Source organism: Lygodium microphyllum, chromosome 17 (genome assembly GCF_053477565.2).
Source record: "Lygodium microphyllum isolate KBCC chromosome 17, Lygodium_microphyllum_v1.1.10, whole genome shotgun sequence".
Lineage (NCBI taxonomy): Eukaryota > Viridiplantae > Streptophyta > Polypodiopsida > Schizaeales > Lygodiaceae > Lygodium > Lygodium microphyllum.
Genome location: NC_141151.1, coordinates 104,852,587 through 104,866,308, shown reverse-complemented (window position 1 = coordinate 104,866,308; position 13,722 = coordinate 104,852,587). Strand labels below are relative to the sequence as shown.

The window sequence follows — 13,722 nt, the reverse complement described above, 5'->3', positions numbered from 1 at the left end:
GATGAGAACTCCATTGAATTGCAGCATGCAAGTGAAAGTCATAATATTTTTGGACAGCAACAACATGTTGATCATTATGTTTATGATCAGCTTCAAAAGCGAGAACACCCTTGCAGTAATTTTGGACAGTCATACATGAATGGGAATCAAGTGGGAAGGCCACAAGGAATTGAGAAAGGTTTCAACTCTTTTGATATGCATTCAAATGGACAGTCATACATGAATGGGCAGCAACATGTATATGATCATGATTTTGGTTATGAGCAACTGCAATCAAATGCTCCTACAGAAATTCAGCCTTATGCAGTAAACCATAGACAGCAAGCTCATGGTTATGGTTATCATTTGATAGATGGGGAAAATGTTCGTCAATTTTCTTTCAGTGGTGTACATGGCATCTACTTGTCAAGTCGTATCTTGGACAGCATAACTTCCAAGGGCCTATGTTATAAATCAAGGAGAATAACACTCTTGGGCATGACAATGTATGCAAGGCAAAGCATATTAACGTGAAATCTTATTCCTCATCAACAACACTGATGGAAATGCAAAGGTAGCTGATATGCTACAAGTGTAATGAGCATTGGTTACCTCATCATGAGGGTTATTGCAGGAATAAACATTTTGCTACAGCCCTTGTCTTGGAAGACCCAATGGAAGATGTATATGTTGGGCAAGGGCATAACAGTCATGGGCAGCAAGAAGATGATGCCTATGCTAAAAATCAGGCTGAAGATGTGACTGGGCAGCAAGGGCAAATTGCTCTAAATGCCATAGATGTAACACATGTAGTTGATGAGCAATCATGTATAGAAGAACAAGAAGAAGAGAATGTTTTTACCGACCAAGATGAAGAACCAAGAGATGCAGCTGTAAATGAAGAACAAGAGCATGTAAATGTCAGTGCGGATCAGGAGGACTATGTAGTCAACCAAGATGATGCATATGACAATGAATCTAATACTGAAGATGAAAGGGCTGAAGAAGATTCAATTGACCAAACAAGCATTGAGGATATGAAATCATTACATGATGATTTTCAGCAGCTCATACCTCATGTAGATGATGACTTTCAGCAGCCTATTGATTATGATAATGATTTAGCAAGCTTTCTTCATGATTATGGGAATGATACCTTGGATTATAGAGATGTTGACGATAATGCTAGTGATTTTTCATTCCCATATGATCCAGGGATTTACATGAATGCATCTATGGATTATGGACAGGATTTATCATGTCCTTTTAATCCTAGAGGTGATAATAAATTTTATGCAGAATGCCTCACTTATGAAAGCTTTGATGATGGTTTATCATTTTATTTGGGTGAGGAGACAGCTTGCTGTATAGAAATTCTGTGACGAATTAAATTGCCCTGACGCAATCAAAATATGGGTTTGAGGGTATAGGTTGATGCCTTGGATTACATATTTCGTATCTACACCTCAAACACTGAATTTGGACACTTCAGCCAGAAGTTATGGGCATTTTTACTTCAGCTACCCTATTCAGCCCTGCTCTCTGTTTCATGACAATTACTCTTATCTTATGAAGACCATTATTGAAGATCCACTTTTGGAGTTTATCATGGATTATGCAGCTTCTACTCTACCTTCTTACATGTTTCCATCCTTGTATTCAATGTAATTTCAGCTTTGAGAACAAAGCTCTTTTAGGCTGGGATGGCTTGTAATAAAGCATAAGTCACCTTAGTCTAGAGTAGGCTAAGGTTAAGTATAAAAGTTGGAGATGTAACATGTGTAGCATCTTTTGCCATTTTACAAACATTACTTGTTTGAGGTTTCAACCTCCCACCATCTAAGAGGGTGAATACTCTTGGCCACCATAGCTTGGGATGCATACCTTGCTGCAGCCTCTCATCATTTGATTCTCAGCCAACATTGGTAATATCATTTCTTGCCAAACCACCTTGGCTATGGCTACTTGACATTTTATGTCTATTTCTTGTATTCTCAATTTAAAAGCTTGTTGTGGAATTTAGCTTTATTATAGCAGAGCTGAGCTCAACTAAGCCTCAACTGAACAGAGCCTCATGATGGTGTGACCACAAATTCGGCAGCTTTATGGGATTGGTTAAATGCCAGAGCTTGCTCTTCTCTCCTTTTGAGTTGTATAGATTCTATGCTCGTGTATGTTAGATATCTCTGCATCGCCATAGAGATTTGGAGGAGATTGGCATCTCTCTTCTGGATCCAAACATTTCTCACATCTTGTAGCAGGGAGACTCTCACTTGGGAGGAGCTAGTCCCATTGGTGCTTGAGCATGATGTGTGTCACAATGAGCCAGGTTCTTGCAAACCCTATGCACATGGCCATGCCTATGTGGCTTTATCTTTAGGTATAGGACTAACCAAGTAGAAGAAAGGGAAGAGGAAGAAGTTTGAGTCATCTTCTGACTTTGGTACAAATTTTGTTGGGAAGCATCGAGGATATCCTACATGTTCTCATTATGGGAAGACCTCGCACCCTGAGGAGAAGTGCTGGAGGAAATACCTTCACCTTTGTCCAAGAGCAAAGAGTGGAACTACATAGCCTTTTTCAGACACTCTCAAGCTCTTTTTCATGGTCTCATGTCACTATCAATGCTTTAGAGCCCTTTGCCAACTGTTCGTCTCAGAGTATGCTATGTGATCTACCGTAAAGACAAATGCACATGAGACATTAGGTGCAAGCGAGATAGATCTTGCAAGAAAACAAAGAAGATGCTACCATTGGAATGAAAATGACCAATAAGAGATGTCTTCGGGATAATCAGGGTCCGTCGAGCCTTGGTACAAAAGAAGACTAACTGAGGCAAGTTAGACGGGGGAGTATCTGACACCGTAGGGAACACACAATATTAGGTAGAGAAAGGGAGTAGTGAATGTAGAGGAAAACATGTCTTCAACCTGTAAACACATGCCCTGACAAAACTTGATGTCATCCAGGTCAAAAGAACCTATCTAATGTGAAACACAACAAAATTGTCTGCTTGTCTAGCCAAGAAGCTGCCATCTAGGTCTAAATAGGCCCCCCTAGGTCTATAATATGTCTGTTTGGTCTGAATAATGACTGGCTAGCATAGAAAACAGGTGGTCTGCTTCTACCAGTGTACAGAGTCACGCCTCTCAGCATGGCTAATAGATACAGTGATAGTACTACCTGGAGCATCTATCACCCCTATGGTCCGGCTGAGGGCCACCATGAGGGACTGGAGTTCGTCATCCAGACCTTCGGTAAAGCGTACTTGCATGCCCCATAGTTCTTCCTCCTCATCAGCAGCTTCCACACCAAACAGATGCCTATTCGGTCAGTCGCAGGTTTCCCCATGAGCCTACATCTTGCATCCTGGAATGTGAACAGTCTCCACTACAGTGGGGCACGTGGTTCCAGAAAGTTGATTATTCGGCGGGAGCTACAATCTGCCCTTGCTAGACGGATCAACATCTTACTTCTACAAGAGTACAAGCTCACTCCCACCCAGGCCCAACAGGTAGGGAAGGTGCTCCCGGGCAGCTCGCACACCTACTAGGAGCACGCCATAGGTGCCCACGGTAGGAGTGGAGGCGTGTGCACCTCTATTGGCTCGAGTCTCACCGCCTATGTACGAGACCACGAGACGATAGTGGGTAGGGAGGGTTCTATGGATCAGATTGGATATTGGCGACTCGTGCCTTGGAGTCCTCAATGTCTATGCCCCTATGGAGATTAGAGCACGCAGCATGTTCTGGGTGGAGATCGCGGAGGGACTCCTAGAGGTGGATTCCTGGATCGTTGGAGGAGACTTCAACAACCTAGAGGCTCTGAAATACCAACAGGACACAGGCAGAAACTACCAGGGTATGGCCAGGGAGGAGCAGGGGGCATGGAAGGTCTTTCTATTGGCAGTAGGAGCACGCTATGCCTTGAGAGACCCTACCTTCCACAGGAAGGAGAGGTCGCTGGACTTCTCCCGGGAATACAAGCGACTAGGTGGAGCCCTGTTGGAGTGGTTGAACAGGTTCTATGTGGGAGAGTGGGGGGGCTCTCGTGGAGGCCAGATTAGGCAGTTGGCAGGCACCACGTTGTCTGATCACTGCCCGGGTCTCGTGACACTAGATCCCCCAACATCTGCCTTGGGCACACGATCCTGTCGGATCCCGGACTCGATCTATAGGAGGGAGGAGGTGACGAGACAGATAGAGCAGATTTGGACCAGGGAGTGGGGCAAGAGGGACCGATTGCAGAGGAGGTTGCAGAGGTCCTAACCACCGAGTTGAGCAGAATCTGCCAAGAGGCAGCCATACAAGCTAGGCAGCAGAGCTGGGAGGAGGAGAGAGCACTTCGGAGAGACCTTGCAGCCACACAGAGATTATTACAGGAGGCACCAAGGGATCCCACTCTCCAAGCACAGGAGGTGCACGCGCGAGCAGCCATTGCTGGCCTAGAGGACAGGCGCTCTGAGTTCTCTTTCCGCACCTCAGCGGCTTTCTGGGCACGGAAGGGAGACACGATGTGCAGAGAGTTTTTCCGGGTGCACCAGTCTTGCACCTCAGGAGAGCAAATACACAACCTTCGAGATGAGTATGGGAGGACTCGTTCTAGCCCAGATGAGGTGATGGAGATTGCCATCAACTACTACAGTCGCCTCTTCCAGCAGGAGACAATCTCAACTAGAGGACTTCGATGTAGACAACAGGTGTAGGATCACATCTCGTCCCTTGTCTCAAAGGAGATGGGACACTCCCTCCTAGCCCCCTTCACAGAGAAGGAACTCGAGGAGGCTTTCCATACACTGGACGGGTACAAATGCCCTGGAGAGGATGGCCTATCGAAGGCCTTTTTCACTACCTACTGGGAAGGGGTGAAGGACCCCCTACTGATGGCCTTTTAGGAGATTTTCACTTCACGACAGATGCCAAGGAGTCTTTCGACAGGCCTTATCAATCTTCTTTCCAAAGGGAGAGACCGATTGGAGCTTTCCCAATGGAAGCCAATCACCTTATTGTCAGTGGCCTATAAGGCACTGGCAAAGATGATAGGTAGGCGTCTATGCCCCGTGCTTCCAAACATCATCTATGACACACAGATAGGTTTTGTCCAGGATAGGAGCATTCTAGACAATGTATTCACCTTCTTTGAGGCGACAAAGTGGGCTCAGCACGGTGGACAGAGGCTGGCCGTACTACTCTTGGATTTCGAGAAATCCTATGACAGGGTGGACTGGGACTTCCTTGAGGGCACCATGGTGAGGTTGGGTTTCTCCCCTAGGCTTGGATTCGCGAGGTCTCAGCACTTTACAGATCGGCCACTAGCAGGGTTCTCATAGGTGATAGGCGTGGGAAGGATTTCCGGCTGGAGAGATTGGTTCGGCAGGGTTGCCCCCTTGCCTCGTACCTATTCTTACTCTTTGCAAAGGCGATGTTCCACTTCCTTAGGTCACGTGTGAGCAGATTACGCAGCCTCCAACTTCCACTAAGAGAGGGGACGGAGTTGTTAGACTCAGAGTATGCAAATGACACAGCACTTTACATTGAGGACGATGAGTTGATGCTAGAGAGAGTGAGGCTGGCTCTAGAGATGTTCTGTTTTGCAGCGGGAGTGAAAATCAACTGGCGAAAGTCAGTTGGTATCCTCATAGACCCAGACTCTAGCACGGAGTGGAGCGTCCACCCGGGATTTAGATGGGTGAGTAGAGGGCAGACCGTCCGGTACCTAGGGTTCCAGGTGGAAGTTGACATCACTTCCGCCTAGTAGTTTCTTCCAATCCTCGATTCTATTCGGAGGAAGCTCACCTATTGGAGCACGCCTTGTCTCTCACTAGTCGGCCGAGCCCTGGTGGTTAATCAGGTTCTCCTAGCGACAACTTGGTACATGGCCTCATGTTGGTGCTTCTCCTCAGCATGTGTAGTGTAGCTTCTCCGCCTAGTTCGGAACTTCCTTTGGTCCGGGTCAAACAGCTCCAGGGATTCCAGGGCCAAGGTGGCGTGGGCGACTATCATACGGCATCGGTCAAAGGGAGAGCTTGGAATCATAGATCCGTAGTATCAAAATATGGTCCTCTTGGGCAAGCTAGTTGTCCACAGCCTCACACCGAGAGGACAGACCTGGAAGGTCCTATTGCAAGAGGGTCTTCAGGGTTGTAGACGGACTCTTGGCGGGGAGTAGAGGCCGTCCGTGAGTGGATCTTCACGATAGCACAGATGACCCTCCCAGATCACCTTTCCTACGTAGCTTGCTCCGCGTGTGGTAAGGCCTTCGTAAGGCCCTAATCCAGAGCCCCCCAAGCTGCCAGGAGAAGATAGACCGTTAGCGAGTGATCTGGAACCCCCAAGTCAAGGATCGGAAAGGGGCACAGATTGGCGTCCAATGGGCTGGTTGGGAGGCTAGCCCGGCTCGTACCAACAAGACATGGCGAGAGGTGTACAGGAGGGTAGACGAGGAGGTACTACAACGAGTATCAAGCTGCCAGAGAGGGGTGGAGTTGAGGAGAAGGGAAATAGATACAGCAATACCTCAAGAGTGGCTTGCTCCCTCGATACGAGAGCCAATAGAGCCCGGGGAGGTATGGGCCGCTAGGTTTTCATCAGCACGCATCCCCCTACAGGTGGTAGGTAGAGTGGGCGGCACTCCACTTGGGACCTTCTTCACCGTACAGGAGGGGGGGCATCTAGCTCTTGACAGAAGACAACAGGATGAGGGGATAGCTGTCCTTTCATGGAAGAGGATCAGGGTGATTGGCCTTCAGGAGAAGATATGGCATCTGGATCCTTTTGTCTTTAGGAGGAGCTCAAGGAGTGGCACCTCTGGATTTGGGAGAGCAAGCCACTTGACGAGTTGAAGTGGGATCCGAGAGAGTGGCTATGGCCGGCCACTACGGTCGCCAAGAAGCCACTGCAGTTCTTGGAGTACACAGCGAGGATTGGCAGACACGTACTGATGCAAGAGGATATGGATTGGGCGCCGTCACGTAGCAGGCACTGGGCGGAGCACAGCATCACGGAGCCTTTCCGATGGAGCTTCTGGCACCACCTATGGGATAGTTGGAGACCGAGGAGGGTATCCTATTTCTTATGGCTAGTGGCACATGGAGGCTTAGTGGTAGGAAGTTGGCTTGCCCAAATGCAGAAGAAGAGAGGTTGTAAGCGATGCACACAGCAATCTCTGGAAACCACAAAGCATTGCCTCTGGTCGTGTGAGGCGGCGTAGCTCGTGTGGAGAGGAGCATGCCGCATCCTTGTTGTATAGCACCCAGCCTCGGATGTATCTCATGGGGAGCTTTCTGCTGGCAGGCAGTCAACCAGGGCTGTCACTTTCTGTATGAGGCCGGAATGTAGGACACGATATTCATTATCGAGGTAGGGTCATGCCCAGTGGTCAGTTTAGAGGCTCTACCTATCCGCCAATTGTTGGAGCCCACAGCAGACCACTCTTAGGTATGGGAGATCATAGGGAGTCTTACCAGTTGGCATATTTGGAAGTCCGGTGTCATGAGGTTTTCGGCGGAGAGAGACTTTCAATACAAGAAACCTTAGCAAAGCTCTAGACCTCCATCATCCACTCCCTCCGCGGCCGATGGGATCAGGTGCAGGGCGAGTCCAGGGCTCGTCAGGAGCTTTGATGTCATTTCATACGCATGTGGGGCAACCAGGACGTGTTTTTCGTGATGCAGGCAGGCAGCCCCAGGTGGCAATACACCCCCCCTCCATGGCTTCTTGCCCCCATCCCCCCCAGACCGCCTTGAGAGGCTTGTATACATGATGTATTTGTGACTTTCATCAGCTCCAGCTAGTCTGTTGAGCATGAGCACTCCATTGTAATCAGTTTTTTTGAGTAATATAATCAACCACATTTTATTTGCAAAAAATATATATATGCAAGAAAGAGGGAAAACTCTAAATGTGGTCAGACCCCTAAAAAATAGCCAAAAATAAACCAAAAAACTGCACTAATGTACCCTCTATCTAAAGTGTCTAAAACAAATAAAATGATAGACAAATGCAATGTGAGAGCTCCTAATGTCCCCATCTGACTCAAATTGAAGCTCACAAGCAGAAGATGACAACACAAGACACACATGAGTGCTAACATGATCTACTTCAAAGGGGATCTACATCTACTATTTGGGCAGGGCTCCTATTGTTCAACTAAAAATGCATTACAAACTGATTAGCTCTTTGAAACAGCCCCAAAATATGTAAATTACCAAAAGTTTCATTAAATGGTGTGCGGTTCTAGAGAGTTTTTGAAATTTATGTCCCATAAGCAAAACCCTGATTTGGGAGGATCCTTGTGCATCTATAAATACATACATTGCCGACCATTCAATCCATCCTTGTCTTGCACATTTCCACCATCAGCCCTCTTCCACTAGCTATACAACCCCCAATGTGTGCTAATACGTGATCTACAATTATCGCCCAGCCTCCCATTGCTACCAGTGATCAACTGCCATCCTTTTCATGTGGTTACATTGCTGCATTTACTAGCTACAGCCCCAAAGACTGCTATGTTCTTTGTTTCCAGCCTGTTGCCATTCCATTTCTAGCATTGGCTTGATTTGCATTTGCATCTATATGTCTAAAGTGGATGGAGCAAACAATGGAAGTGTGAAAAAATGCTAAAATAAATTGTTGAATACAAAGACAGAGGAGAAAGCAAAGGGAAAACACAAAAACATTACAAAGGAGAACTCAGAGATGTGTTTGGGAAATGGAATCCATATACCACATTCATGTACAAGAGTGAGTCATTGGCTGCGTGGGCATTGGCACCGGCTCCCTCTCTCCACAAGGCATACATTGGATCTACAAGTGATGAATGACAAAATGAGGAGGAGGAGCCTGAATAAATAGGCCAAAAAAATGTCATAGATGTCATCAGGTCGGCCAGCATTTGATGTTGGTCGACCAGCATAAAATGCCAAAATAGTCATCATAGTGACCATTGAAAAATGCCTAAATATCTCAATAATACCAAGCATAGCCCAAACTCACACATGAGCTGACTAGACTACGTGGACTGCATGTGTCAAAGCCAAACCTATACTTGTGTAACACAAAGCAAGAATGACTGAATAGTATCCTTCAGCTCAAACTTCATCTACTGGAGCTATCCATAATGGGTAAGTGCACGCATAGTCAAGGGTGCCTCATACAGCATTTGAAGCTTTACCCATATCGTAGAAGAGGTTTTGCAGGAGGTGACCACTAGGACTTCTTTAGAGGTGCAACGAAGACGAGCAAAATAAGCACAGGCATTATCATTATCCCATGTCAGCACAGCTTCTTCATAGTTGTCCTCGTTGAAATCAGCTAGAAGACGAGTGGGATGCTCAAGATGCTCAAAAGTGCCAAAAACAACGTACCTAACCACTTCTACATAAACCATGCTTTCATAACAGCACTCTATGTTAGGTAATCAGGGCTGTGAAGTTTGTCATCAGTAGAACAGCAAGGGGGAGCCATCCAAAGAGGATAGAAAGAGAAAATAAAGGAAAGAAGAGGAGGGGAGAGGAGACAGCCAAAGCACAGTATAGACTGCACTAACAAGAGTTCACACGCAGTGTAAGACAAGATGATCACAAAATAACTGCTGCAAAAGGATAAAATCTGATGAAACACAGCCAGAAGGCGACAATTGCACTTTTCATTGGAAAGGAAAGGATTTTCATTCAAGACAACACCAAAGGTATTTCAATCAAGGTAGTACCAATGCAGGGGATTTTTTGGCAAAGAAACTGCTTCAACCCCACTATTCTATGGGTCAATCTGGGCCTGTGAAAGCAACATATTATCCTTAGGAATATCACCTATGATCCTATCAAGGCCCTCCACATAAATACTTTACCTTGGAGGGAATGTTTGACTTCCATAGTTGAAGCAATTAGAAGCATGACTATCCCTGCACATTGAGTAAACTACAACGTTCTCTATCCTTCCATTTGTACATTTTCGAGCTTACATACTTCGAGGGTTTTTTCTTCCCCGAAAAAGGTCTGTCAAATCAAAATGGGAAAAATGGAGATGAACACTCAAACAAGTTAGTGTCTGTAGACTCATATGGGCAAGTAATGTGTTCTTTCAGATTTATTATTTCAGCTATTAGACTTGCCAATGAAAATAAGCAAATGTAAGTGCCTTGGACACTCAACGGCATTTCAAGCCTGAATGGTATTTTAAACTGTTTGCACAGATCTTATGGCCCATGCAAAAGCTTCAAATATCAGACCTTTGCACAATTGAAATGATTTGACTGGGATGCACAACGCTATTACTGCAGCCCTCTGAAACACATTTCATGAGGCAGGTGCCAATGGTTATTAGTCATTCTAACCAAACTTATGACAAAGCAGCCAACAATTTAAATCTTTACAGATAGTTTGTTAGCATTTTCAGGCAGCATATAGTGCATTAATATCTGTTACTTGACCCCTACGTAGATATCTATGCCTACTCCACATTATTAAACATCTCAGTTGGATCAGCATCAATTTCTACAACAGCAGTTACAACCAGAATTTTTATTCAGAAGAAACAAAGCTACCAGTGAGAAAGACCTGTATCAGTATTCTCGTACCTACCAGAGCATAGGCACAGATGAATCAAAACAACTATTATTCAAGAACTATAGGCAGTAATATAAAAATAAATGTGAAAAAAAAAAATTGTCTGTCGGTTGCAGATTATAATTTAACTTTGAAGGTATGTTATCAGAGAAGCAATTCTCATAATCATACATGTTTCTTTCCATTTTCGTTTTACATTAATAATTTTTCTGGGGAATCCTGCAGGTAGTTAAAATTTTGTCTTCCAAGGGTGTAAAAATGGTTCCTTACAATTTTAGCTATACAGTGCAATCTGCTCAAGCCATCATCAACTATACAATGGATGTTGGGATGCTCTCCCATTTTGATCACTGGCAAAGAGCAGGCCTAGATGACATTTATGAAGCACAAGACCAATGGCCTGTAGAGATTCGACGTGCTCGACTCATTCCTGCTGTAGATTTCATACAGGTTGGAGGCAAAATCACATCTTACAAAGTTTTAGTTCATAGCAAGCTAATCACATCAGATGACCTTTTTTTTGGTAATGAATATTATATTAAATACAAAGTATAGAATGCACAAAAGTCACATGGCTACTAAGAATCAGACAGAGTGACTGAAGAGATGGCAGCACACTAGCAGCCAGATCATCCCTGGTAAGAAGACCCGCATGCTCGATGGTGCTCAATTACCACCAAAGGTGACCTCTCAAAGGGCGAATATGACTGTGCACTCTGGAACAGGAATAAAAAATGAAATCATTCGTAGTGGTACAATATGCCAGCACCAAATGACTTCATAATAACCCTAAAGTATGATTTGTTTTGTTGCAATGGTAAAGACCACGTTTTGAATGAGTTGCCTGAACATGAAAATACACAATCTTTCGGACTTTTGTGTTTTATGTTGTGGGATGGCAATATAAATTTTCAAGGCATGTCAATTCCCCCCTGTTGGAAGTAATTCATCATAACCCTTCCCCCCCCCCCAAAGAATATGTATTTTTGGAACACCTTAGCAAAGATTTAAGTTAAAATACATGAATCCCTCAACAGAAAGAATCTTAACAAAAGGAAGTAGAGTCCTGCCCTGCTGGCAATTCTCAAGGGAGAAACTCTGAATAGCTCAAATAAATAGTCAATCAGGTAGCCTAGAATGCCAAACCAAATGAGGTGATCCAAGACACAACTACTAGTTCATAGCAGATCAACTTTCGAAGTTAGAAATTGGAGCAGCCATACAGTCTGCTTTGTTGAGCTCATATTCATTGCACATTTTATTCAACTAAGCAAAGAAGCATACCTTATTGCGGGTTAATTTAAGGTGTACATTGCACTTGAGGTTCAGCATAGGCATAAATTAATATCTGCAACCTTAAGAAGCAGAGCTTGGCTTTATCATGAAACAGAGAGGCTGTGCCATGGGATGCTGCATATGCTAAATGTGGGTAGATTCAGGATTATGCCCCTGTTGTGCACAGCCATGTGAGCAGCCAGTAATAGGACTAATGATTTGGATTATTCCGCTGAGCATTCCAAGAGCTCTCAAAGGGAAAGTTGTGAGGCGTTCTAGGCTCAGAGAAATGAAACCGAGAGAAGTGAAAGTTGGCTATGAGTGAAGTTCCTGGAGAAATTGAATTGAATTAGGCATTGCCTCTGTTGAACTGGAGTTTCCCTTGGGAAGAAATTTGGTGCGCCTACTTCATTGGAAACACTGGATAGAGTAGCCGGAACTTGAGATGGCAGAGAAGTTGAGAGAACATTCATGAGGGTAAGCAATCAGTCCATCACACAAATTAGAGTGTATGGTTTTCTTTACTGCATTCACCAAGTACGTGCTTGAGGCTGCCCACTACAGGTTCGAAGAAAGCAGTCCTCTTTAGTAAAATGAGAAGTTAGATTAAGCCAGTGCAGACAAGATTCTTCCATGTGTCTTGTGAGTAGTCATCTCTTGCATATACCAATGATACTCTTATTTTCTGATGGCCAGGCACAACGGGCAAGGGGAAAATTGATTAATGAAGTCTTGGAGAGCATGAAGGATATCGATGCCTTCATAGGAAATGCAACAGACTGGGAGAAAGTTTGTGTTGGGAACCTGGTGGGTATGCCGGTAGTGGTCGTACCTACTGGCTTGAAGAGTATCGCCAATCCACCTCCTGGTGGTACTCCACGCAGAACCACAGTCAACACAGGCATCTATGGTGCCCCGTACCATGATTCTGAGGTGGTCACAGTTTTGAAGTTCCAGCTATAACCTTAAAGATACACTGCTGGATAAATCTCACACTGACTTTTTATGTAATTTGATATTTTCAGGTGTTGGCATTGGCTATGGCATATCAAGAAGCAACAAGTCATCATCTGCAGCGCCCCCCCATTGATAATTTACAGAAACATGATTTCCACATCAACAGTACCTACTGCCCTCCTGTATACGGAGAAGTGTAGTGCATTACTTGCATGGATACCTTTGCTGACCTGTTTACAGGTAGTTGATACAGCTGTGTACAAGTAAGTGCTTCTGTAGACTATCCAACACTTAAGATTATCTGAACACATGACGTGTGGCTGGCAAATTACTGAGTTCTCAATGGTTGTTTAAGAAGTGTGTATCTGCCCAACATTTAAGGTGTTAGAAAAGTTTATCATAATTACAATTAGCAAGTATTTTTACCATGAATATACAGATGACTAAGAGCTAGAATGGGTGTGAGGATAAAGAAATTCATCAAAGCACCTCAATGACTTTTGTACAAAATTATATAAATAGCGGACATACAATGTAATAACAGTAATAGATACACATTTTCTTAAAAGCTGGAGGTATGTTCTTCTTGCATAGCTTATCCAACTTTACAATACTTTAAGCAAGCTGTACATCTAAGAGGATGTGTTATCATACAATGGCAACAAGGAGTTGTTGACTTTAAAGCTCAAGATATGTGGCTTAGAAGGGCACATCTACAATGACAGCCAAAACTCATTTAGACATTAAATATGCCAAGCTTGTAAAAGGGATACATTTTTTGTGGTTTCTAGCTGGTTCTTCTCTGGACTTGCAACAAAATATTATCTTGTGTTGAGCTCAAAAATCTAGAGGCTCTCCATAGTATTGGGCATTCATAGTTGAAATATGATATACTTGTATTCATGAATTGATCTAAATGGAGCTTGAATTCAACTACAACCAGT

General features: G+C 44.4%; 1 protein-coding gene across 3 annotated transcripts in view; it reads left to right on the top strand.

Moving 5' to 3' along the window:
- The window catches only part of LOC148022224 (Amidase family protein), a 227,549-nt gene extending 214,339 nt beyond the window's left edge, over positions 1 to 13,210 (top strand). For 2 of the 3 annotated variants that reach the window (XM_087697866.1, XM_087697867.1), the window contains 3 exons: positions 10,772 to 10,996; positions 12,518 to 12,754; positions 12,847 to 13,210. In XM_087697866.1, the coding sequence (XP_087553992.1) occupies positions 10,772 to 10,996; positions 12,518 to 12,754; positions 12,847 to 12,978 (594 nt within the window). In that variant the 3' untranslated portion in view covers positions 12,979 to 13,210. The remainder of the gene's footprint in view (positions 1 to 10,771; positions 10,997 to 12,517; positions 12,755 to 12,846) is intronic. The other variant, XM_087697868.1, reaches the window with a different exon arrangement.
- The last annotated feature ends 512 nt before the right edge of the window (positions 13,211 to 13,722 follow it).